The sequence below is a fragment of the Copadichromis virginalis genome, linkage group LG11 (genome assembly GCF_057382275.1).
Source record: "Copadichromis virginalis isolate Kocher_CV1m ecotype Utaka linkage group LG11, C_Virginalis_male_GT1.1, whole genome shotgun sequence".
Taxonomy (NCBI): Eukaryota; Metazoa; Chordata; class Actinopteri; order Cichliformes; family Cichlidae; genus Copadichromis; species Copadichromis virginalis.
This window is the reverse complement of record NC_140628.1, coordinates 24,169,614-24,196,274: the sequence shown is the minus strand read 5'-3', so window position 1 is coordinate 24,196,274 and position 26,661 is coordinate 24,169,614. Positions and strand designations below refer to the sequence as shown.

Sequence of the window (26,661 nt, the reverse complement as noted above, 5' to 3'; positions counted from 1 at the left end):
TAAACAATTCTTGGATTACATTCGTGAGTTGTGATGTCATTTTTCCACCGTCTCCAATGGCTCCGACACGGCGCACACTACACCTCATTTCTCACATCACTAGCAACAAGATTTTTTTAGTTACCCCCAGTGTCGCTTTTTCCTCTTCAAACCATTCAAAAGAATGTAGAGAAAAACGTGTCTTCTGCTGCAAGACTAGAATCAGCTCACTCATCAACCACATCAAAATAAACACTGGAAGGTTTTATTTTGATTACTGACATCGGCTGTTCCATTTTCGAACAGTTTCTTTCAAGTTAGATGTCTGTTGAAACAGTCACCTACATAAATATTTCTTCTTTTTGTATTGATTGCCTTCATGCTGAAGAGGAGCGATCATTTACTCCTCTAAATACTCTAGAATGTCTCTCGTTACCTGTACATTGCTTTTGAACCTTGACAACCACCTTTCTGCACGAGTTTCGATTATAAGTGTGATAACGGTTCTTGTTTATGTCCTGTTGTTTGAAATGTCTGTTTTAACTGTGGTCTGGATGATAGGTTATGTTTTTATCCGTCATTGTTTTCAACATCTATCACCAACAATTCTTTCCTCACTTCCTCTCATTAATGCAAGTATAATCACAGGCCTTCAGCCTCTTCCCTTCTTCCTGTCGCAACAGCTTTTAGCCCAGTGGTGTAACAAAGCAAGGCTGCCAGTTCTTTTGCTGATTCAGTACATCAGGTCTTCAAGCTGGTGGGACACGCCCCAGGCAAAGGCTTAAGTGTAACAGGAGGAGACTGGCTCTCACCCGGAGTTGCCTCGGTGGTCCCCCTCTCACTCTGCTGTCCAGCAACAGGCTGGCTTTGGCACCGGATTGGCTTCTTCACATTTTTGGGGTGCTTGTAAGGTGTGGTGGAGGAGATGGAGCTGTCTTGTGTAGCCGGGCTCAACCTCCTGCTGGCTGTGAGGGCATCGTGTGAGAGGCAGGTATTTCGTGGGGACAGGATGGGCGCAACATGAACCCACGTGAGGCTCGGCTTAGAGCTCTGACCCGCTTGGTACTTCGACACCTTCACTGGTTCCTTGCCGTCTCCGTCTTTTCCGTCATTTTTGTCATCAGTTAGCTGACTGCTGCTGGCTGCATGTGCCAAACTCTGATTTGCATCAGCTGCTAGTGATGGGGAGGAAGAAGGTCCAGCTTCTCTGCAATCAGACTTCACCCTGTTTTCTCCTGTGCTGATATGGGGGGACTTGAGAGGTACAGGGGAAGGCGTGGGAGAGTCTGTACCCGTCCAGCTGAGTCTGCGCTTCTGGAAAATAAACAGGAGAGTAATTTTCAGAATATGAACGGGAGGTTTTTGTAAAATTTGTGGTGCTGGTGGGGTGGAGAAATGTTTATGTGTATTAGCAGCAAGAAGTCAGGAATGTATGTCCTCACCTTAACGGGAATATGTAACTGATCCCTGTGTTTGTGCGGCGGGATGGAGCCGAAAGCTTCCTGGAGGGATCGGGCAGGGGATGTGGCGACACTGGAGGCTGTAGACACAGGCTGAGTGAGAATTTGGGGAAACCAAAGTTTTAGCATCATCTCCACCTGGAGCAGAGTGTTCAGATACTTCTCCCTATGATGTAGAAAGAGGAACAAAATTTAGGTGAGGAGCAGATAGGAATACGACTTTGCTGCTGAGTAGGAACAGGCGTGGATATTTATGATCCTGCACAGAGATCTAGGTAAAATTTCATCTGAAGTTTGGTGTTTCTCTGCACTGACAGTGAAAGCTGTAACTCTACCTGCCTGAGGACTGTTCAATAAAACATCCTGCCTCACCGTGCACTGCATATCTAAGATCAACTCACAGTTTAATAAAGATAATAATTCTTAAATGCAGCTAAAACATCTCATGATGGCAGGACTTGATAAGAGTGAGAAAAAGAGGGCTGATGGATGGTGGGACAATTTGGATGACATCCTACCCGCAGTCAGGTCTTTGTAAAACCCCCACAATCCTCTGGATACGATCCATCGCCACGCTCTGCTGGAAACTACTCAAGCCTGTCAATCAAAAGAACATAATCCTTCAGTCAGCATTCACACTGAATGAATGCATATGTGGGCATGCACGGTCTCACACATGCACACACGCTCTAACTCATGATATCGGTAAACTCTTGCAAGCTACTGAGTCAGCGAGAAGACTCGCTTCACACATACACACACACACAGCACTGTGGACTGCATTGATAGGCTACATCAATACAGACTACTGCTTGAAGGAAAACTTACTATTTCAATGGACTGAGGCCACTTAGATCATGTAAACCTGTGTTCAGCCTCAACAACTGCAGAAGCCAGCGAGCGCACACACACACTTGCCTCCCAGAAGACAGTGAAGAAAGGATGCTTACCCCGGTCGAATCGGCCCCTCTTCAGTCCATTCAGCAGCTCTAGCAGGGGCCTGATGAAACCCTGCAGCTCAGCACACTGACAGAGGAGGAGGGAAGACAGATTACGAGTTGGTTTTGGTTAGGCTTGGCTGTCTGAGGCTATCTGCTGGGCTTTCCTTTGCACGCACACTGCTATGTCAGCCCTCTTCTCATCACTCTCCTTTTCTGCCCATCACCTTTCTTACCTTCTGAGCAAACAGCAGATCTCCTTGTGATTTTGCAGTCTGCCTCGCCGGATCAGTCTTCCCCAGGCTGACGTGAGCCGCTTTGCCGCCACTCTGTGACCTGTACGAGTCCTCCTCTTCCTCTTTGTCGGTGAAGCCGTCACACGTCCACTGTGACCCGGGACTGTCTGACCCCCCATTTCCACTTGCTGACGCGCTGCCCGACCCCCCGATGATGACAGATGGAGAGCTGTCTGTCAGGAAGACGTCTGTGTCGTCCTCTGCCTGCTCTGAATCGCTGAACAAGAGGCTGTCACTGGAGCTCAGGGAATCAAAGGAGGGCTGAGAGGAGGTGCTGCCCTGCGACTGCATCCCTATCGGGACAGAAAGAAAGCTCAAAGATTAGGATGACGGAAAGAAACACAAGTGTGGCTTAAGGGAACATTGAAAACCAACACATCTGAAGTGAGAGGAAGTTCAGTTCTTAGCATTTGGCAATACTCCATTTTCCTACCTCGCTACCAAAAATTATAACCCCTATTACTCAAAATGGTGGGTATAGCACTGCCCTAGTTTGGGACTGGGGGTAGGCAGTAGGCACACAATAGTAGTGCATGTCTGGCTTCCATTGAGGAGATTGGAGGCTGTAGGAGAGTAAAATGTGTGAGGGGGATGGGAGCTTGTAGAGTAGTGAAATCGGAATAGGCCTGCTCTCTCTCTTTGCCACAGCCTCCAGTGCTCTCTCTAGCCCCTCCTCTCCGTCTCAGGCTTGCGCTCCATCCCCCCTTGGATTCACACACACACACACACACACACACACACACACACACACACACACACACACACACACACACACACACACACACGCAAACCACTCTCTTTCCTCTCGGCTGTATTTCTGTATGCTTCTCATCCCTCTCCGCTCTGCCTTCAGCTCATCCTGTTCGTTATGCACACAAGCCCGGTGCCCCCTCTTCCTTTCCTCTCCAAACCAAGCCCTCTTCCTCCTCCTTTTTCTCACATTTTCACATTCTGCATTTCTGGCCATGTGCCTTTCTCTCATCTGTTTGTTTTTCTCCCCCTTTCTTTCTCAGCTTGTTCAATCTCTGATCCCACCAATACTGAGGGGGAGATTTCAGGGGAAACTGAGAAATGCTCAGCAATGAAATACACCAACAGAACTCTTTATCAGCGTCAGAAAAATAAAGTCAAAAGTCACTCACAAATGAAGGAGACTGACACAAACGCAAAAGGAGAAAGAAACGCTCAGACAGCGTGCTTTGCCATTTACATTTTATGTCTGGTGGCTGTCAAACCAAATGGCACGTTGTTAACGTGAAAGAGTCAACAGCTTCAAATACTGTGAGGCAATCTGATGCTATTTCTGTTTATGTACAACCCCTTACTTAGTTTATAGCCCCAGCTGGATGGAGATGCGGTAGGATTGGATTGGTGGATGTGTTGCCACAGCCTGCACAGGTAGACCATGAGGCTGCGACTCAGGTGTTTTCTGCCGGCCTGTGTCTGTGCCCACCACCACCACGCCAGCAAGAGAAACTAATAGAACTGTACATTCAGGCCATCTAAAGCCGTTCAGTCTATCAGACACTAACATAAATCCATAGCAGTTACTTGTCTTAAACATGAAGGAAAATCTGAGCAATCATTATAACGTTTAAAAGCAATTTATCGTTAGGCAACACAGCTTTAGGATATATTAAAATTATACCGGGATGGTACGCACAGGACAGGAAATTCCTTCAGGCTAAGCTGCCAACTTCGGCAAACAAAAAAGATAAAAATGCTTTTGAAAATTCTTACCTTCAGTAAAGCGCTTTTAAAAATAACAGCTGATTCTAATAATAGTGGAGGATGGCTCTGTCTTCTACTTTTGGTCCGTCAGTCCACACTCCGAGGCTGGAGCAGCATCGGGACGCCGAGCATCACCTCTCTGTCACACACACATATACACACACACACACACCACCCGGCCTGCCGTTCATCGGTCTGTGCCTGTGCTGCCTCTTTCTCTCGGCAGTTTACAAGCGTCAACATGTGCGCAAATCCACGTGCCCACGCTCTGCGCGCACTCCATTGGCTGCCGTGTCGACGGCGGCGCGCGCCATTGGCTGAACCTTTCAGCCAGTGATCGCAGTGATCTCCGCTGACTGGACGGCGGCCCCGGCACTCACGGTCCTGCCCACTCATGTGTCGCCCGTGAGTGTGGCGTCTGGGCTGGGCTGCTCTACTATAGCGAGCGGGTGTAAACACACGCAGGCACGCACGTCGGCCCGAGATGTGCACAGTATGTTCTATGCACGAGATGTGCGCAAAAATTACTCATACCGAGAGCGTAAGAACGCACGTTGATAAATAAATATAACAAGGGACTTGAGAGGTTTAGCAGAAGGCACGCATGGAGCACGAAAACCGCTTACAAATAAGGCCTCTCAAAGGTAAAATAATAACTAAATAAACAGTGGGCGACGTTTTTCATTATATTGCCCAGAACAGACTAGAAAATCACATTTCTTATAATGATGGTCACTCTGCCTGGACAAGGCTGTGCAATTCTTTCACCCTGAGTTATCTTGGGTTACATAACTTGCAATATTAGACGGATATTGTTTATTTGCTAAATTTCTTGCAGTTTTACATAATCTCATGTGAACATTTTTGTATTTTCCTCAGTTTAAAGCTTACCAACTCGTTTGTCTAGTGTCACAAACTGGAATTCAGAGGATGAAAGTAGGAAGGAGAGCTGAGGTGATAAATTTTCCAAACAATGAAATATCGTATTTAAAGTGTGATTGCCTGCTTTGTGTCAGTGTCATTTCATGTTTAAGTTAAAAACACACACTGCTGCATGCAATCATACAGATAACAAATCACCTCCCAGTACCATGATATATAGCCTTACAGCAGCGAACTCACTGACCCTCCCTCTGAAACTTGCAATGCATTATACCAACGTACATGGATCATACACATGATCTTGTCACATGCTACATACTTATCTTATTGCTGGTCTCTCTCCTCATTGGGCTTTATTGTAAGGCCACGATTTTACTGGCTTTGACTAGTATTTTTAGATCCGAAATCCCCAGCATGTTTCAGCCTATGATAAACGGCCTACCCTTCCCCCACTCCCATGCTTAACATACACATGAACCCACTGACCCTCCTCAACGTACACAACAGGCTGTGTCCTTGTTAGATTGACAATTACCATCTTCGAGGCCTGCAACTATGTCAAGTCCCTCAGTATTTAGTAACCTTAACATCAGGTGCGCAAACAGGACCCTCTTATTGTCAGGATACAATAACAGGTGAACTTTGGCAAAAAATAAACCAGGGGAAAGGTCGTATGTGTGCTACGTGAGCATTCCTCTACAGCACATGAACTCACTGAACCTACTTTGAGTTCATGCTTGCTGAAGACCATCCCCTTCAAATCCCATCCTCCACTTGGCTTCCATGTTAATTTTTCTCTTTTCTCATTATCAGTCCTTGTATTGACAAGCTGAAGTATCATTTATGGAAGATGTGTTTGTCAATTAAGTGGGTCAAAGTTCAGTGCGTCAAACCGGTCCCTGAGGTGGAAATCAGAGCATTGCTCCATTGGGTTGATTGTAGTAAAAACTGACTATTGCATGAATGTAATAAAAAGGATTCAGCAGATGATTTAGAGGGAAACAAAGAGGGATGTGAGAGCGCTTAATTATAGAAGCTAAATTAAACATTTACACGATTACTTTACGTAGAAGACATTTCTACATACATTCTTACTCAGTGTGAAAGCATTTAAATGTTTAGGTAGTGAAAGTTGAAGTTCCTGTTTGGTGAGGTGAGAATCAGACACTAGGACTGAAAAGTCATTGGTCTAATGGAAGACAAAGACACAAAGAGCTGCAATATAAAGTGGAGACAGTTTGCAGTATACACTCTTTGTGCTCTTTGTATCTTTGTCCTCCATCAGAAAGACAAAGATTCAGACCATGTCAGGATAGCTGGGAAACTACTACACACTGCTGCTTTACCCTGCCCTACCTTCTCCTTCAGCTTCCTCTGATTTAGAGGAAATGTCGATCATGTTGCCATATCACAATGAAATAATATCCATAAAGGAACTTGATGAAACACACTGTACATCCCTCTTGTAATTATTATGTGTTTGGGTGCACGTACCTGAGTGTCTAAACAGTATATTTCTTTTCATTGCAGAACAGGCAGAAACTGCTTAGTACTACTAAACTTTGTTTCAAATTTTAAATAAGTTACTATTTGGTTTGAAGCCTGGTACTTTAGCGCCTGCCTCACAATTATTAACTACTATATCTGCTCCTCAGTGATAGTGCACTCACCTTTGGGCAAATCAGACATGCTTTTTGGAATCAGTTCCAAAGTATCACGCAAACTCTTTCACAATGTATTTTGCAACTACAGTGCGATTACAGCTTCCAATGTCAGTTTCAAAAACACTGGCACACTGAGTAAAATGTAAATAAAAACAGGATGCAGTGATTCACAAATCTCATGAACCCTTGTTCTATTCACAGTGGAACACAGAAAACATATCAAATATTTCAACCCAAGAATAATATCAGCTCATTTTGAATTTGATAGCAGCAACATGTCTCAAAAAAGTTGGGATGGGGTGCCATGTTTACAACAGTGTGTAAACCTCTGGGAACTAAGGAGACCAGTTTTTGGACTTCTGGGAGAGGAATAACGTCCCTTTCTCGTCTGATATAGGATTCTAGCTGCTCAAAAAGTCCTGGATCTTCTTTGTTGTACTTTTAATTTCATGATGTATTGACTATTTGTAGAAGGCAGGACTGCAGGCAGGCAAGTTTAAAAACTAGAGTCTTCTACTACAAAGTCACGTTGCTTCTCCTTCTCTGGAGTAGATGTGGTCTGGATGGAAGTATATGGTGCTCTAAAACCTTTATATGTCTTTCAGCATTGATGGTGCCTTTCCAGATTTGCAAGCTCTCAATTCCATAGGCACCAATGCACCCACCATCAGAGATGCAGGATTTTTTGACTGACTGCTGATAACGAACTGGATGTTCTCTCTCCTCTTTAGTTGTGGGATGCTGTGTTCATTTTTCCAAACAGAACTTCAAATTTTGATTTGTCCAACATCCTTGCCTGAGTACATTTTAAATGAGGGTTAGCACAGAGAAGATAGCAGTGTTTCTGGATTATGTTCACATATAAGCCATATGTGGGGGGGTTTTAAAGAAAAAAAGAAAATTTGTGGATGTGAACAGACAATAATTTGTGGAAATGTTCCTGAGCTGATGCAGTAATTTCTGTGAAAGGATCACACCTGTTTTTAATGAATTGCTCCCCGAGGGCTCAAAGATCACCGACATCCAACAGTTATTTTAAGCCTCCTGCCTTTAACACGGACATTTCTCTAGACTCCTTTTCATATGTTACTATCACACAAGTGCTAAAGGACACCATTATGGTAGTAATATTTGTTGCTGTTACCACAAACATTACAGTTTCATTCTGAACTAGTCAGAATCCATCTTCTGTTCAGGCTGCAGGCGTACATCTGCGGAGCAGACATGTGTGCCACAGAATAAGCAGAGGGATCTTCACATGTCGGAGAGACGCTCCGCTGCTAGATTTGTGAATGAAACCGGCAGACACGCCCTCGGCACAGACTTGGCAAATGGCAGGTGGAAGCACTTTAGCCACACCTCCAAGTGGAAGACTCAACAGCCAATGGGAGAGCGGCAAGTGTTACCAGTGTTGCATAATTTGGCTGAAGTGCTTCACGTTTGAGCGCTCCGGTGCACTGTGTGAAAGGATGGAGCTGAGAGACAGACAGAGGAGGTGGAGAAAACTAAAATCGCGAGATCAGTGCCAGAGATGTTAGAAACAATAGTCACGAGTCACACAAACCGCTGTCAACAACCCGAGGAAGAGAACAGATCAGAGTTTCACGAAAAAACAACAACAAACATAAATAGCAAATAATTCAAACACTTATGAGCAGACCTGGTGGGATTTTTCCCCCCACACTTTTGTTTATCTTAAGGGATAAATAGTTGCAATCAGTGATTTTATTAATTAAATTCTATATCCTGTTGTTTCTATGCTTGATGCAGTAAGTGATGTAACCTTTTCAGTTTTATCTTTGAAGTTTATCCTTGAATCCACAATGTGATGTAATCTAGATCAAAAGACTCTTGCTTGGATTGACTCTGAGGTTTTAAAGGGAACTGTTCCCTAAAGGGCGATTTATATCCAGTTTAAAAGTAGTTGCGCAGCTAATCAGTGCGTGGAGACTTTAATTGGTGGCGCTTGCGGTTCACAGTGAAGCAGTGGATTCACGTGGGCTCAGTCTTTCTGTTTTCACTAGTTTATTTATTTATTTTTGTGATTCGCTATTTTTCACCTAAATAAATGTCGATGTTTCCTTATTCGGCATCTTTGGAGCAGTTCCAAGATTGTAACGATCTTTCCAGTGTTGCAGGAAGAAGTGACGATAACATTTACTTTTAGGGTGTATTTTCTGCTCGTTAAGCCCAAAATATGTCACATGGATAGGGCTCCCCCTGGTGTTCACACCGAAGATCTTTATTTAATGACAGTTTTTATTGATCATTTTGACGCCATTCTCACATCAATCTCACACCAGTGAGAACCCACATCAGGCTTTCTCATAGTATTTGTACACACTGCTATTGGTTTTACACATACTTCACTGCTAAAGGTGATAGTCATTGTGTGATGTGTTTCTCATTTGAATGGCACAACTGATCAAATTGTTATTTTCCAGAAAGAAATACAGATCTCTCGCTTATGAAACAACGCTGTGAAGCATTGCATTAGTGTTTTCAATCAAATCACTTCTCAAGTTTTTAAAATATGCATGAAACAGCAAGGCCGTTAAATGCTGTCAGTGGTAGCAGTGAATATGCTCTTCAGTTGAAAGCAAATATAAACGCGGTCTCAGAAGAGGTTCAGTCGAAGCAGCTACAAACACATATTCTCAGTCTTGTGTCACACGTGCAGGTTATGACACTGTTATTACATGCAAGCATGAACTACACACATATGTAGTGTGACTTTGTCATACTATTCAGTAATTGTTTCTGTGTATATAGTATATTTTTGTCTTTGTTTATTTTCTGATGCACATAGTATCAGGACTGATTTACAACAAAAAAGGGATGATTTTTTAAAAATTGCAGTGACTAATATGATGTTACTCTTAGAAAAAACTAGAGGTGTCTAGGTTGATATGATGGGTTGCATTAAATTTTGTATTTTTCTATAAATTTGACAGCTTTTCCTGCTGACAAAGATACTACACCAAAATAGTTACCTAAAAGATAAACAGGAAAAGGTCCAGTTTTTTACTGTCTAATATAAAAATGTCAGTATAAAAAAGAGAAAATGTTCATCAATCAACGAAAACTTGTTCTTTTAAAGCTACAGGATAGTAGTTTACATTTCATACATTTACACATTTGTCATGAAGATAAACCAAGACCTGCTGTAGATACTGCACTTATTTATCTTATACTAAAAGATCTCAGGGATTAAATGTATAATTAAAGATGTTTACACTGACAGAAAGAGTAGTTTCACTCATCTGCCCCACTGAAGATCCAAGTGGGCTGTATGTGGCCCTCATTGTAAAAGGAGTTTGACATCCTTTGTTTAGACTGTTTTACTGACTTGCACAGATGAGACTGTGATATGAGATGTGGTGACAGTGACACTCCTGATGTGAGACTTACACCAACGTGATGAAGAAACACAGTAAAGTCAGAAAGACCCCAGATGAGAAATGGGAATTTTGTGTTCTGGTTTTTAAAAGATGTTTTTCTATTTAAAATTAGAATCCATGAGAGAACCACAAATAAATTACTTAACCTTGAAGTTAATGCTTGGAAATGGATCCAGGAGACCTCCGGGGGTTAAGTTTATTGACCATAACAAAGCAGTCATGTGGGCCTTGAGTGGTCTCTTCAAGTTTATTAGGGGCTTGTAACCAGATCGGCAGATATGGAAACACAGACAAGCCTTGAAACTTTTTTTTTTTAGTTCCAAAATGTGTATAACTTTAATATCTTTAAAAGTAAAGATCGCACTGGGATGCTTTTAGCTTGGTTATCTTTTCATGTGGGACATAGAGATAACTCTTTTATACATATATTTTCTTTGCAGTAACATTGAATCTGTTTCTGGTTTAAGAAATTTTACTGGTCATTTTTTTTCAAAGTAGCCAATCTACTCAAAGTGTGTCCACTGACATACTGGGTTGCTGTGGCATTTATGACGAAACAATAAACAAAAGTTTTCTTTACTTTTATCTGCACCTTACTGACTTTGGATGGAGTGCAGCAAAAATGTAGCCCTAATGTAGAGTAAAAACATTTTAGGCACAAAAAATGAAATGTGAACAATGTACTTGAAATTTTACAAAATTGCTTAAATGGAGAAAAGCAAAATGATACTCGTGAAACTATATGCATCAGAAAATAGACAAAGAAAATATGTAGAATCCATGAACATAGCAGCAGCCACTGTATGGTCCATTGCAGTCACACCACATACAGTCAGCAGCCACTTTATACTCATTAATGCAAATACCTAATCAACCAATCACAGGTCAGAAATTCAAATTCAGGCATGTAGACATGGTCAGTAGAGTGATCAAGTTCAAACCAAGCATCAAGAAGAAAGGGGAATAAAAGTGACACAGCTACTGGTCTAATTGTTTCGAATACTGCTGGCCTGCTGGCATTGGGAATGGTCTGAAATGAGAAAATATCAAGCGAGCAGCAGCTGGGTGAAAATATCTTGTTGATGTCAGAGGTCAGAGAAGAACGGCCAGAAGATTTTAAGCAGAACAGCAACAGTAAGTCAGTCAACCACTCGTTACAAACATGAGTGGTTGTGCAGGAGCGCATCTCTCAAATCATAACACATCTGACTTTGAAGCAGATCTGCTACAGCAACAGAAGAGCACAGTGGAGGCCACTCCTGTCTGCCAAGAACAGGAAACAGCTGTCGGTTATATATTGGACGAACATTTGAAAATCAATGGCCCCCAATGTCACCTGCACTGTGAATGACCTCCAAGATGTGACTGATAAAAGTACAAAGCAGAGTTGCATCAATTGCACCTCAATAACAAATATTGTTTGTAGTGAAGCACGAGTAAGTTATTTTAAAAAAGGGCATTATTATTATTATTTCATAACAAAAGTCAGAGTATCAGTTCCAAAGAACTGACAGTGTTGAGAGTAGATTGCATTCAAAGAGAGGCCTTGCAAACCAAAAAAAATCTGTAATTTTCCCATAATTTTGCTGCAGCAGGTGAAAGAACCAGTTTTTTCGTTGTTTGTAATTTAGTTTTGTAATGGATTTGTTGTTGATTCAGTTTGTGATAGGCATTCTTCTATGAAGAAATCATCGAACTTCATGTTTTTTCATGCTCAGAGAAACACTGTGCTACTGTTGCTATTCAAGTCAATCAAGAAGAAATTAATAGAAAACAATAAAACGCATAAATCTGACACCATATTGTTAATAAACTGCAGAGCCTTTAGAGGGTGACCTCCAGTCAAGTATTTGACTGTGGTTAAACCTCATATATGACATGCACATACATACCACACAGTCATGCATGCAGTCACATGTGAACAAAGTCACAAAGACAAGAAAACTGATCACACCTGCAGGCTTCTGACACACACAGTCACAGCTGAGGAAAAAGCAAAAGTGGACGACAACGCTTGACTGGAGTCAAAGAGGAAAGGAGGGAAGAGGATAAAAGAACGAGTGCGGAGTGCGAGGGTGGAGAGGCAGAGTCGTAGGATGGGAGAAGATGGAGGGGTGATGCAATAAAATCAGAACTGCACTTTTATTGACATTTTTGGGGTTTTTTGATAAACAAAACATAGAAGAAGGTTGACTAGCAATACTAGTATGAGAACCAGCGCTTGTTTGTCTTCTCAGCTTTCTGTTTTTCACTCATCCACATCTTCTGACTGTACTAAACACCTTTATTCTTTGCCTGTATGACCTCCTTTTTCTCCTTTCTTCTTCTTTTTAATTTTTTCTTGTCATCTATATTCTTGCCCAAGCAGCTCAACATCATTCATTTCATACAATGTGGTTTTACAGCTGATGTGGGATCATAAAGTTTGTGAACAATGGCATAGCTCTTGTCATTTTGCCTCCTATAGATCATCACAACATCACTAACCCTGTAATGCCATGAAATTTAGCATGGGGAAAAAAAGTTTTGTTAAACACGTTTTTGACAGATTTCTAAAATATTTGTGGTTTCTTGTTTTTATCCTAGTACATCTGGGGGTGGTGGTAGTTTGCAATTAGGTCTTACTTTGATATTTTGGGCTTTGAATCTTATTCTTTTTGGTCATTTTTGGACTTTATCTCGTACAATTTGTATATTTTTCATCTGTATTTTCACAGTGTGTATTTGTGTCTGTGGAAACACTGTTGATTGTCCTGCATTAGGCAGGGTATTTTTGCAAAAGAGAGTCACGCTATAACAGATAAATAAAAGTTTCATCATAGAAAGGAAATATTGGTATTATTGACACTATTGATTAAAGTTCAGTAACTAAATGCATCAGAATCTTTACAAGTTTCAGTAGCAAGATCAGTTTAATGTTTGATTAGATGTGCTAAGTAGAAACGTGATTATCAGGCCTCTGGTGAATTTTACATGTTCAAATCAGCTGTTCAAAGAGTTTTCATCTTGCCTAATGACACCAGAGGAAGTTCTTCTGCATCAACAAGGAACTCCACAGACCTGCGTGTTCAGCTAACTGTTGATTCTAAATTGCCTCTGTATGTGACGTAGAATAAAATACTAGTTCATACACAAGCGTGCATGCAGAAGGTGTGGTTAAATGACTCAAATTCAACTCACAGAAGTTCTTCCTACCAAAAAAACTTATGTTTAAAACAGCAGACATCTTTTTTTCCTTCACATATTTCCATTTCTCCTCTTCCCTAATCAGTTAGGTCTTTCATTCTTTTATTTTTAACCCAATTTCCTCCATCCTGTCTTTTTGTCTTTTTCCGCCTCCAACTCTGAATGAATTCTCACTAACTGATCCCTAAACCGGGCCTTGTCTCGCCCCTGATTTTCTCGTTTTGTCTTCTTTCATACTTTCTGTTCATCTCTCTCTTGCTGAGACCAGTGCACTGTGTGCCTGAGTGGATTCAGCATGTGACATCAACACTCTGGCTGTTAAACAGAGCTGTGGCAGGTGGGATTGCTGGAGCCCGTCACTTTCTCTCCTCTCTTTCTCACTCTCTCTCTTGCTCGTTCCTCATCTCTCAGTCTGCTCTTATTCACTGTGTATGGGCAAAGCGGGATAACATGGACACTTTGGGTCTTTTTATGCTGCTAATACTTCTGTTTTTCCAGTGGATGCCTGCCCTTGCTGCTGGTAAGGTGAAAATTAACATAATAACGGGCATCATGTGAGATTTTTGGCTTTGATTCTGGTATTTGATGGTTTGGGTTTTCCAGTTTGAGCCTTAGTAGAAGAAAAGTAGTAATTTCCTGATCTATCTTTTCTATCTATCTATCTTTTATCCTCTGCCTTTTCTTTTTTCAAAGTGAATTTTTAAATTTGGTTTAACCAAAACAGAAATTTCAGGAATTTTTTCTCTTTTGTTTGTTTTTGTTTTTTTTCAGAGGAAATCACCTGGACTTACTCTGGTAAGTTCAAGTTCCCAATGTAGCTCATTAAAAAACAGATTATTTTATTGAGTGATAATTAGCACAACATTGTCTAGATTTATGGTTAGAGTATGTTAGATATCTGGGGCAATTGTTTTTTGTTTGTTTTTTGTTGTTTTTTTAGCACTTTAAAAATAAGGAGCAAAGTCCTGAAGTCAATTTTGTAATGACCTGAAAACAAATAGAGACATTTCGTACTGTTTAATGTGTAATCCATTACGCAATCTAATCTGATAACATCAAAGACTTGCACAAGTTTTGCATGAAACAACTAAGCAGGGTTTTCACCTGCTTGGCTGCACATGTTAAATCTGGATCTCTAAAATGTTAAAATTCTGGTAAAAGCTTCTGTAACTGGGGTAGGATTTAGGTCTTCCCCTCCCATATCTTCCACCCTTTCTCCCTCTGTTTTTCCCCTTCTCTGTATTAGTTACAGTTCAGCAAACTGGCATGAGGGCAGCAGCCACACAGAGATGATGAAGGGGTGGGTGGAGGCCGGTTGAAAGGAAGAAAGCTAGAAAAAGCCTGAGAGAGAGGCTGACTGGGAGAGAGGCAGGTGCACGAAGATGAGTGTGTTGGACAGAGCAAGGGAGATGGGACGGAATGAAGCTAAAGCAAAGCAAATCGCACAGTGTATTGTTGCAGCGCACAATATCCTATGTGTTTATTGTGTTGTTGAGGCACACTGGCTGCCTATGCTGCAGACAAAGACATTGTGGGAATGAATGGGGTGCACAGATTAGCACCCTTTGCATGTATTCAGGAGAGCAGCACTGATATACAGTACATGCAGAATACACAGCAAACTTTAGAGTCTGTACCAGGAGGCAGATAGTGTATATACATGTGTGTCTAGGTCTTATTATACTGGATATAGAGGCAGACGACTGTAAGATTGTGTTGCAGTACATACGGTGTGTTTACTAATGCAGAAAATCAGTTTTTATTAAGCACAAGGTTGTGAAGTGGAGAATCACTTGATGTCAGAGATTTGTCTTCACAGGAGTTTAGAGACAATTAAGGGAAAGTCGGTGATCTCCTCATCACCCTCTCAATGTGTCTTTGTTTTTAGCTGCATTCAGGCCGGTTGTAGCATGCTTTGAGAGGTAGGGTGGGTGCATGGGGGTCATAATTTTCGCCTCCAGTCACCATGGAGACCTCCATGACAACCAGTTAGGGGGCTGCAAGACTTTGAAGTTCTTTGCTGTGAAGAGTAGCTAGTGAGGGGCAGTGGGCATTTGGCAGATTAGAGAGGGCAAGGTGGGGGTTACATGGAGACATGGAGAAAGCAGTGGGAGTGGACATGTGGTATGCGTTTACATAATTAATGTCAAGTCCCCTCCTCAATTCCTCAATTTCTGTGTGTTTGAGTGTAAACAAAGCCTTCTGAATTTACTGTGTCTATGCAGAGGAAGTGTTGGTTTTGCAGAGGTATAATGTGCTTTTAAACACAGAATCAGTGAACCTACAGCTGCAAATAACATGACAGACCTTGCATTTTTGTGTGTAAAAGGTGTCAGTGGTGTGCCTGTTTTCTAAAGCATTCCTCGCTTTGCAATTGAAATTCAGGTTCTTTGACTCACATGTCGCTCTTTCTCTTTCCTCTTTTCTAAGTTTCTTTTATCGTGCAATAGAATAGACCAGTCTCTTTTTAATTCAGTGAACCCAGGCCTCAACTACCCTCCTCTCCCTCAGTTTCTTTCTCAGCGTATCTCTGTCCATCTTTCCATTAAATTCTTTAAAAATAATTAATCTTAATACTCTTTAATCTTTTATACATTAACAGATATTACATATTAGATATTATGTGAGCAGGGGACCAACATTTCATAGTAATTTCCTATGGAAGCCAGCAAAAATATCTGAATCTTGTACAGGTTATTATATACTTTGTTTTTCATGCTCATCAGGTTATAATTATATAAAATACTGACACTGTCATTCAATAATCAAGTCAGTAATTATCAGTGCCACAACAATGGTTTTTCCAGAATTTACCATCATCTGCGTTAACCATCCAAAATTAAGCATCACATTTTATAAAAAAAAAAGAAGCAATTTTAATGGGTTTTTTTACATAGCTGTAGGAATTTACTCATAGTACAAATATAGTATTTATGTTTTTTAAAAAGCACTGTATTTTATGAAAAAATGGACTCTCATCAACAATCATAATGCACTTTGTTAAATTAGAAGTAATTTTATAATCTTATCTATCATTGCACATCTATTGTACATGGTTTATTTGTTTATTTATGCTTTGTGTCTCTTTGACCACAGATATCTGCATTAACTAGCTGTTTAGTAGCAAATATCATCAACACATATCATTAGTAATCAGAAAACACATATTACTGCTTTTGTGTTTTTTAATGTTGATATTTTAAATCTACTAAGTAATAAACAGAGTAGCCCCTCAGTAACCTTTGTATTAATATGTTTTGATCAATTTGAGCCTTACGAGGCACCAGCATCACTAGAATAACATTATTTATGCTACAAGAACCAACACTAACACTAAGAAACACACACAAAGCAAAGGTCTAAGAGTCCAAAAAACTAAAAACAAGTCTTTCCAACTCCTCACTCATTCCTCATTCAATATGCGATCATGCCCACACTGATTTATGAGGAGTCTGACAAGTAAGAGCCCAACATGGTTAATGTGGTCATGCAAAATATGAAAAAAGACACTGCGCTACTATTATTTGTGTTAATTAAACAACTACGTAATGTTAAACGAGTGACAAATAAATATATTAGGACAAATAAATATTACCAGACATTCAAAGTTGGGTTAGAATATATCCCCTCAGGTGACAACCAACGTTGATTAAGCAGTTGATCCACTGCTCTGGTTAATAAAAATTAATGCGGTGCTGATTTCTTTGATTCATTGCTTAGATCCATTTCCCTGCATGTTTGTATTTTTTCCAGCCTTTTTTTTAAAAAAAAAAATGTGTTTGACAGTAGAGTTAATTCAATACAGTAGAAATAGAAATGTTTCTCTGAACAAACAGTTTTCAGTTATTTAGACTGTTTTAACAAAACTGGTTCAGGATTGTCCTGCACTGTCAGCAGTGGTGGCTTTTATCAAAGGCACATAAATATTTGGATGTGTGCATGTTTTTGCCACGAGCCTGTGAACCTAAAGAGCACATAGAGGAATAATTGTTCTGCATAATTAGAGATACATCAATAGAAGCTTTTCACTGAGCCAGTGAGCTGTGTGATTGAATGACATCAGTGTAACGGTCTTTCCTCTGTCAAAGGCTTAGTCGGCCAGAGTGAGTGGTCAGAGTATTTCCCGGATTGTGGTGGTACCTCACAGTCTCCAGTTGATGTGATGACCACGCAGGCTAAATACAACCCCAGTTTGATCCCTGTGACTCCGCTGGGCTACAGCCAGCACGGCAACCAACCCTTCACTATGTACAATAACGGACACACAGGTAACTTTGGCAGCCAGCTCATTTCCCGTTCCAGTTTTACGGTCTGCCTGTTTATACTGGAGTCAGATGTGGTCAGCAAACTTTTATAGCTCATTAATTACTTTAGGAGATTAATAAGAGATGACTTGCAACTTTCCATTTTTATATCCACTTTTAAAATTATAGATTCTCATTATACACTTTCCTAGAAACAAGTCACCAGTGTTGTTTATTTCTCCATCAGTGGTGATTGAACTGCCAGAATGGATGGGACTCGGGGGGCTGCCGTGGTTCTTTACAGCCATACAAATGCACCTCCACTGGGGCAATGACGGCCCAAGTCCCGGAGGCAGTGAACACACCATTAACGGACTGAGTGCAGATGCAGAGGTACATTTAAACACATCTGACTGTTAACTACCAGTAACCACACACATACAGTTAAAGTAAATATGAAACTCACCCACAATACATGATGCGTCACTTAACATAGCATGGACTAAACAGATTTGTAATATAAAAATTAATAATAATAAATAAATGAATAAATAAACAACAAGGACCAGTATAAAGATGTTTATTCATTCATTTATAAATATAAAGACAAATATTTTTATAAATATAAAAGTTTTTTTCAGCTGATTTAACATGTATGTAAGACACACTTGTGTAAAAAGGTTTTCTTGGAATCTGCCATTACATGTGTGACATACACAATTAAGCAATGTGCATGTCACACCAAATTCTGTGGCAGCATGACGGCAGGCAGATTTCTTGGTTACAAATATGTGACTACACACAATATGTATCAACAATTACAGCAGTAAATGTGTGAATTTGCAGATGGAAATAGTCACAAAGAAATTCATCGCTTCCTCTCGCGTGCATAAAACTATGTAAAACGGCTGTGCTACAACTATTATTTTTTAATTAAGTAATAGTCAAAAAGACAGACAAAGATTGATAGAAAAACACTTTGAGAATTAGCAGTCAATTCAGTTATTTTTCTATCAAAAGTGAAAAAAACCCAACTCTCTTTTTAAAAATGTATCTATTTATCTTTGGCACATGCAGTAAATGCAGTAAGCATTTAACTAAAAATTGACACAATTAAATGAGAGACTTTTTATATTCTCTGATAAACTATTTTTGATTGTGTTTTTCATTTTTTAGTGATGATTGAGATTATATAAATATTTGTTTAAATATAACATATTAATAACAAATATATAATATACCCTTCTATAAAGATAAATGTTATTTTAACAAATACAATTATTTATTTTTGGAATTGCATCGGTATATTTAAAGATCTTCTTATATTTTATATTTAAATCTTTGTGTCACTTTTTTGTTGATTTAATTTTGGTTTACTGTGATAATGAAACAGCCCACTGACGAGAAGCTAAGGGGGGAAATGACATCCAAGAAACATTTGTGTTGATTTAATGTTAATTAAAAAAATAAAATACAGAATTTAAAAGAGGGAACGACACGAGTAGGTGACCGAATAAAATTTGGAAAGAGTGAACAAGGTAGAAGAAAGAAGGTAAAAGAGTGGAGTAAGGATGAAGGTGAGCTGAATATAGATACACCTTTAAGAAAAGGACAATTATCATTTTTTTAAAATGAACTTGGCATTTGGGCTTTTACAGCATAATGAGACATTTCAGTGCTTTTCAGGACTGAGTTTGCATCCAGCTTTTTCTGTCTGTCAGTTTTAAACCCAAGCCTCTCTTTGCCCCCTTCTTCCTTGTCAGAGTGAATTTTTAAAAATACTGCATGTCCTCCTACTCCCTCCAGCTCCATGTGGTGCACTACAACTCTGAGCTCTACCCAAACATGTCTGCAGCGATGACCCAGAAAGACGGTTTGGCTGTTTTAGGAATTCTCATTGTGGTAATGAAACAATTTTGTCACACAGCAGCTATCCATATAATCATAAAAAAGTAAAAGGTGTAAATCTTACACTCATTAGCTGGAATATTTTTGAGCATTTTAGTGATCATTTAAGCCCGACTTTTCCCAGACAGGTGAGGAGACAAACCCAGCGTTTAACAACATCCTCAACTATCTGAGTCGCATCAGGCACGCAGGTAAGTCTTCTTCCACTTCCACTTTATTCCTAAAGCACTTTAAAACAAGAAAACAGCTAACCAAAGGGCTTTACAAAAAATACGAGAACAAAAATAAAACAATAAATCAGCTATAAGTGAATACATAGGAGCTGAAGAACATTAGAAATAGTACAGGTGCATACAAAGGGTAAAAGTTTAAGAGAGAAACTCACACTGGGTCAAAGCCAAGGAGAAAAGGTGTGTTTTTAAAAACAGCGAGAGATGGAGCCTGCCTGGCCTCCAGCTATAGCTCATTCCACATTTTAGGAGCAAAAGCTGCAAAGGGTATTTACACATTTCTTCTTCTCCTTTCATCCATAATCAGACCAGAAAGCGTTCATCCCAGCCTTTGACGTGCAGTCTTTGCTTCCTGAGGATCTTGGGCGATACTATCGATACAACGGCTCCCTGACAACACCGCCGTGCCACCAGAGTGTTATCTGGACCCTTTTCCATAAAAGGGTTCAAATCTCAGTAGCCCAGGTCTGCACATCTAAAATCTCTAATCTCTAAACAGTGCAAAAAGAGAACAAACATGCCTCATTTTTTGCTCAGCTAGTTATGTTTTTCCTCACTAATATGAAACAGGTCGATTGAGCATATTGAGTACAACATTAATCCTATTTTTATTTTAAAATCAAAGTGAAATGTATTATTTTTTCATGGGGCGACCGTGGCTCAGGGGGTTGGGAAGCGTATCTGTAACCGGAAGGTCACCGGTTCGATCCCTGGGCTCTCTGTCCTGGTCGTTGTGTCCTTGGGCAAGACACTTTACCCTACTGGTGTTGGCCAGAGGGGCCGATGGCGCGATATGGCAGCCTCGCTTCTGTCAGTCTGCCCCAGAGCAGCTGTGGCTACAACTGTAGCTTGCCTCCACCAGTGTGTGAATGAATAGTGGCATTGTAAAGCGCTTTGGGTGCCTTGAAAAGCGCTATATAAAATCCAATCCATTATTTATTTATTTTTTTTTATCATGATAAATATATGTAAAAACATATCTCACAGAACTTATTATCCCTTTAAGATAACAAAACATTATCTTACCAACAACATATTTACCTGTTTAGACATGTTATGGCTTCCTGTGGATGTGATGAGTGCATCCTGCAGCTGTGCAATGCTCATTGGTTGTATCTGCCTCTGATGAGAACATCAACCCAGCATGTCCCAGGCAGACATATCAGCACTAAATACTGGCCGAGGAGCTGCCTGCATATGGTCCAGAAAATCCTGTCCTACTCCAGCAGTGTTATATTTTCTTTATTTGTAACAGAAAGTGTAAACTTGGAATGTTTTTGTGACTTTGACTTAACTTTCAGCACTACACTATAACTGACAGCTTTTATTCTACCAGAAGGATATAAACTTGCTTTCCGCGTGCCTCAGTGTAGAACTCAGTGTAACTGCTCTTCTTCTCCTTTTTATCTCTCCACTCCAGCTGCTGAAGTTGGAGAAAATCCTTTACTCCAGTAAAGCTGAAGAACCAGACAGGATGCTGCTGCAGGACAACTACCGTGCAACACAGCCACTCAACCACAGAGTCATCTTCACCTCCTTTTCTGCAGGTCAGACAGAGTAACTACAACCAGATAATTAAAAGAGACATGAAATTCTCTCTTTCATGTTGCTGTGGTGCACAGGAAGTCACATATTTGCATATGAGCACTTAGAAAAATGGTACTTGGTTAGAATATTAGCAGAATATTCTTTTTAGCCTTTCAGACTGAAGAAATGCAGATTTGGGACAGGTCGCAGCCAGTCTGCTTTGAAGTGTTACCCCACTTTAGCCCTTCTACACTGAGTGATTGTAATGCCAATCTGCTGCTCGTGATACAAAGAACAATGAGTACAATAAAGTCAGTGGGTGACCATGTAGAGCAAAGCAAGCAATTAGTACAATGTATTTAAAGCGTGAAAAGTGAGGAGAAATGTGGGAATACTAATGATTGCCGGTGATTTTGTTTGAGAGACAATAACCTTAGGATGGCATGATTAAAGAGAAAAAGAGAGAGAATAAGGGGAAGTGATGGAAAAGGAAAAAGTGTTTCTTTGCAAGCTTATTGGAGAAAAGGATTTTTTAGAAACTGAACACTGTCTCCATTGTAATCGCAAGAGAAGAGGGAAGAGGAAAAAGAGACAGAGAGAGAAGTGAAAGAGAGAGACAGAGTGGCAGACAAAAACAAAGGAGAAAGAATTTGTGTAAAATGCTCATTGTAATGAGTGGCTGAACTGGAAAGCCTGTGATATCAGCACTCTTGAAAAGGCAGCAAGACTGAGTGGACATAACATTTCACAACACTACGAGTTGAACAGCAGATACTGTCAAGATAAACCGATTGGTTGCTCCGTGTGAGACGAAAAATAACAAAATGATTATTTATTCTGTATTTTGTAGAATCGGGGAAGGAGCTCTCGTCTGGTAAGACTAGCAGTTATTTCCATGCATATCTTTGCTGTCACTTTTTGTAGAATTGCTTTTTTAATTCGCTGAATTGCTTTATTTCTGTATTTCTGTTCACTTTTTATTGCTTTCCTGTTTGTCTCTGTGGTCATCCCTGCAGGAGAAGTAACAGCCATAGTGATAGGAGTGATGTGTGGCTGTGTAGGCCTGGCGGTTATCGTTCGCTTCATCGTGAAGACAATACGGTAAAAGGTTTTTACTGCATTGCTTCGTGATTTCCATAGTCTCGTTGCTGTTTTTTCTTTCCACTCTTTCAAAAGCACATTGTGGTCTTTCTGTTTTTCTTTTTGGTTTCACTTTACTGTTTACCTGTAGAAACTTTGGGGGGGATCGCCTCACTCCAACTCCTTTCTCTTGGCAGATTTTTTAAACTCCTCCAATTTGAAGCAGTCGTGGTAAACAGGTGCTTTACCTGACCTGAATACTGACAGAGCTTTTGGATAGCACTGACTGTGTCGGGCGTCCTCAGCGCAGATCTTGGATCGGCTTATAGACATATTCATTCTGTTTTCGATCCCTGTGAATGAAAACAATGGTGATCTCATAGTAATCTACATATAAATCATTAATTACAGTATGCTGACAAGCAGACATAAATTAGAGTCCAACGAATACACTGGCATGGACAAAACTGTGGATATATTTTGATTTAGTTACAATATCAGATGGTTTTAACTTAAATATGATCATTTTTACCATTACCAGTGTTGGTTGGGCTGTAATAGAAATGTAAAGAAAGAAATGAAAAGATAAAATTAGCACTAAGATCAGTGCTGGGAATAATCCGATCCTTTGACCTCTGCTGCAATAACATGCCTATTTCATAATTCGCTGCCTTCTCTCATGATTACCACTGATTAATGAAAGTATGAGCTCTTCCCATGCCCGAGCGATTTAACTCTTTTCCCCTTGGATGCCTACTATGTGTAAACACTGTCTCTCTTTTTTGTGCTGAACAGTTTCTGTCATATTTGAGGGCTTTCTTCCAGGATGACTGGGTGTTTGTGTCGGCGGTGGTGGTGGTGGGGGGGGGGGTGTATATAAATAATATGCACTCAGGTGTCAAACCTCATCAACGATGGTACAGCGGAAGTCGTCAAATGTTGTCTTCATGGGGGAAAGAGCTAACATCTTCACTGCTTTCTTCAGCGCTTCTCAAAATGGATTATTAGATCCCTCGAGGAGTTTGGGAAACCATCAGCTTTCATTTTGTTAATCTGCTTTAAACTTTACATTAAAATCTCATCTCCGGTCCCTCAGACTAACGAGAGCACAGTGGGAAGAAAACACTTGCATACAGCCTCTTTGAAATGTTAACTCTCTGTTTTGTTCTTCTGTTCCTGTCATGTGATTCCATCTTTTGATCTTGTGACAGCTCTACCTCTAGCTGGGATGTCCTGCACAATAACCGGCCTGCTCCCATGCCAAGGTCACTGTTCAAAATTATGACCCCTGACCTCAAAACTTTCATTTCAACCTCTCAGACGTAGTTTATTCTTTTTTTAACCACCTATTCACAATAACTTATCCTCATGAGTTAGACATTCTTAGAGTACCTACTAAAGACTGTGAGACATTTTAACTTCCAAGAAAGCCTCCAGAGTACAGTTAGAATTTCTTAAACATCTGTCATTAGTAAGAAGAGTAGTCCTTAATCCTAAAGTTTTAGGTGTTAGAGTTCTGTCCTCTGTCTTCTAATGTACTCAGTGCTCACTGGATACATACGTGACTGTGTTGGACTGTCTCTTAAACTGTAAATTTACATGGGAAGGAATAATAATATCTGTCTCTACTGGCTAAAGTTTAGTTGATTTAAAGTGGCAACAGGAAACTTTTCATCATTCGCTGCTCTTGCAAATAGCTGATAGCTTTCCATTTTTAAATACTCTTGTGTTTTAAACCAGTGTAACAACGTGAGAACACAAGGATCCACTAGAGTCTGAATGGCACATCAAGGCTTTCTGGGGACACAACCTCTGATTTCTTCTAAATGCACTGACATTTCTGCACAGAAGCTATAAGGGGGCCGACTGTGCATGTTTTTCTAGGCTGGACCAGATTTTTCTCTGCATTATGGTAGGCTCCTTACCTTACGATATAAATCGCCATGAGGCAACTACTGTTGTGATCTGATACTTTATAAATAAACCTGAACTGAACTGAAATGCATTTTACTGAAAGGTGTTAATAGTATTTTGTCAGCCCCAGCAACCTGCTTCAGTAACCTGACACAGCTTCTGTGTTGGATTGCATTAGATCACATGTTTAATGTTTCCCAAACAGAGTAAAGCTGGAAGGAAATGAAAAAAAAAAGACAATACATTTTTATACCATAACTTTTCAACTCTATGAATGCGTTTTATAGTATTACATGGCAGTTGATATGACATGACCAACCTGAAAGACAGGATATATATCCACAGATTCTTAAAGCTTCTGTTACGACATCTGAATGAACTGCCAGGACATTTATATGAATGGGGGCTTGTTTACTCCACCTCTTTCCCTATGACAGCTGCAATAGGCTCCAGCTCCTTCCTGTGACCCTGAACTCAAGTGGAAAAAATGGATAAGGATAGAAGGATATTTATATACATTTAAAGCAAAATGTCATTAGTATATCCAAAATATGTGATGAAAAAAATGTACTCTTGCTGTACTGAAACATGACAGTGACACAGTAAATCCAGTGGGCATCCTTTGTTACATGTCCCCCTCTGCTAGTTTATTTTCTCTTGACTCTACTAATTTATCCCCTGCCCTCATAGGTTCCTAAAACACCCGTGTTTGATCATTTTTAGTTTTCTTTTTTTGTTTTTTAATCATATAATGGAGCCTTACCGGGGCTGAGCTGTATTTTTGGACAAGGAGCGACCTCTTCTGGATAAACTACACTGACATTTAAAAAAAAAAAAACTGTCTGAGAAGTTTTGAAGTATGTGCGATTAATCGGTGGGGATAACTCTTCGCTTTGACGTTTCAGGACAAAGGATTCAGAGAAGGAAAAAGAGGAAAAACAAGGCATGGCTATGAACTCGACTTCAGAAGCAGAAAAGAAAGAAGAGTCCTTGCTGTCACCTCAGAGTGTGCCCTAGCTCACAGCAACATCAAACACTGTCCCTCTCATCAGTGAGTTTATTGCTGATCCACATCTCCTCAGGGGAGAGGAAGCAACATGTTTTTACTTTATCATTTACAAAACGCTAAAAGAAGAAGGAGCAGCTTATGAAAAAAGCGAAGGGACTTGGACACAGGAGAAGCCACCTGCTGCCCGGACCATTTCTGTCTGGCGTATGACATTTCCTCAGTTTGCACAGGGAGCAGTTGGTGTAAATATGCAGTTTTGCTGGGGGGTTTTTCAGGTATGGCTCATGCATGGCTGGAATATATGACCGACTCATGTAAATACTTTGGGGGATAAACATTCTGTTGTTTTTATCACAGTGGGGCGGTATTTTATCTGTTCACTTTGTTCTTTGAACTGTAAGCACACGTCACTTGGCACATTAATAATCCTAATTAAAATTATTTTATTTTTCACTAAAACCTAAGAATTGAAGAAAATTTGATAACAATGCACACGAGAGTTGAAGCAGGTTTTATTTGTATAAAATACACGATATCGGAACATTTCTGGCTCTGAACTGAAATCAGCAGATTTTGTTGTAAATCAGTTTTATTTATGTGCATTTAGTTATTCCATCGAGGGTTTGGGTGCTATACGTCCTCTTTATGTGTTTGTTTTCAGCTAACTTGTCAACATGGACACCACATTAAAACACCTGAATGTCAAACTTGCCGATTCTTGATTACATATGACCGCGTGTTAATATCTGGCTCACAAAGTGGTTTTGCATGATTGCATGTGATCAAGTAAGAAGTGTTGAGAGCTGTGGAAGTTTGAGGATGCTGCTTGACATAAAGTTTTCCCTATTCATTCACCTTAACCCTAACCTTAAAAAGTGAATTCCTAACCCAAAATATCATGGCCATTGTGTGTCTTATCTGAAATCATGAGATGGAGCAGTGGGCCAGGACAAAACTGTTCATGATGCAGCAGAGCCACGTGTCATATTCATGTCATACAACCTGACAGCTGCGAGGCAAGGCTGTCTAATTTTGTTTCCTCTGCCTTTCCTACTTGAGGTGGAGGGTGCTTTCACATCTGCAGAGAAAAAATAAAAAGACTGAAGAGGCACTTTTGATATTTGATACCGAAATGTAACAAACTTATTTAGGCATTTTTCTTAAATGAAGTAACATATCAGCAAAAAGAGTAACGTGTGTTCATGATGCAAA

At 40.2% G+C, this 26,661-nt stretch overlaps 2 protein-coding genes across 7 annotated transcripts; one reads left to right on the top strand and one right to left on the bottom strand.

Annotated features, from left to right (window-relative positions):
- Nucleotides 1-230: 230 nt before the first annotated feature.
- On the bottom strand, nucleotides 231-4,617 carry LOC146698684 (uncharacterized). The gene is made up of 6 exons (XM_085473940.1): nucleotides 4,414-4,617; nucleotides 2,614-2,966; nucleotides 2,390-2,465; nucleotides 1,958-2,036; nucleotides 1,422-1,605; nucleotides 231-1,293 (listed from the first exon to the last, which is right to left on the bottom strand). The coding sequence occupies exons 2-6, from the start codon at nucleotides 2,962-2,964 to the stop codon at nucleotides 721-723; spliced, it is 1,263 nt and encodes a 420-aa protein (XP_085330066.1). The 5' UTR covers nucleotides 2,965-2,966; nucleotides 4,414-4,617; the 3' UTR covers nucleotides 231-720.
- Nucleotides 4,618-13,897: 9,280 nt separating this feature from the next.
- ca14 (carbonic anhydrase 14) lies at nucleotides 13,898-26,161 on the top strand. Of its 6 annotated transcripts, none has more exons than XM_085473946.1 (13): nucleotides 13,898-14,057; nucleotides 14,309-14,332; nucleotides 17,626-17,805; nucleotides 18,029-18,174; nucleotides 19,588-19,683; nucleotides 19,814-19,880; nucleotides 20,227-20,384; nucleotides 21,340-21,466; nucleotides 22,297-22,320; nucleotides 22,463-22,547; nucleotides 22,724-22,765; nucleotides 23,738-23,791; nucleotides 25,346-26,161. In XM_085473946.1, the coding sequence occupies exons 1-13, from the start codon at nucleotides 13,988-13,990 to the stop codon at nucleotides 25,455-25,457; spliced, it is 1,185 nt and encodes a 394-aa protein (XP_085330072.1). In that variant the 5' UTR covers nucleotides 13,898-13,987; the 3' UTR covers nucleotides 25,458-26,161. The 6 variants fall into 6 exon arrangements, 5 of the variants coding, with proteins under 5 accessions (XP_085330072.1, XP_085330070.1, XP_085330068.1 ...); XR_014923051.1 differs by having other exon boundaries at nucleotides 13,920-14,057; nucleotides 23,738-24,438; nucleotides 25,346-25,408; XM_085473944.1 differs by lacking the exon at nucleotides 25,346-26,161 and adding an exon at nucleotides 24,267-25,298 and having other exon boundaries at nucleotides 13,920-14,057.
- Nucleotides 26,162-26,661: the final 500 nt, after the last annotated feature.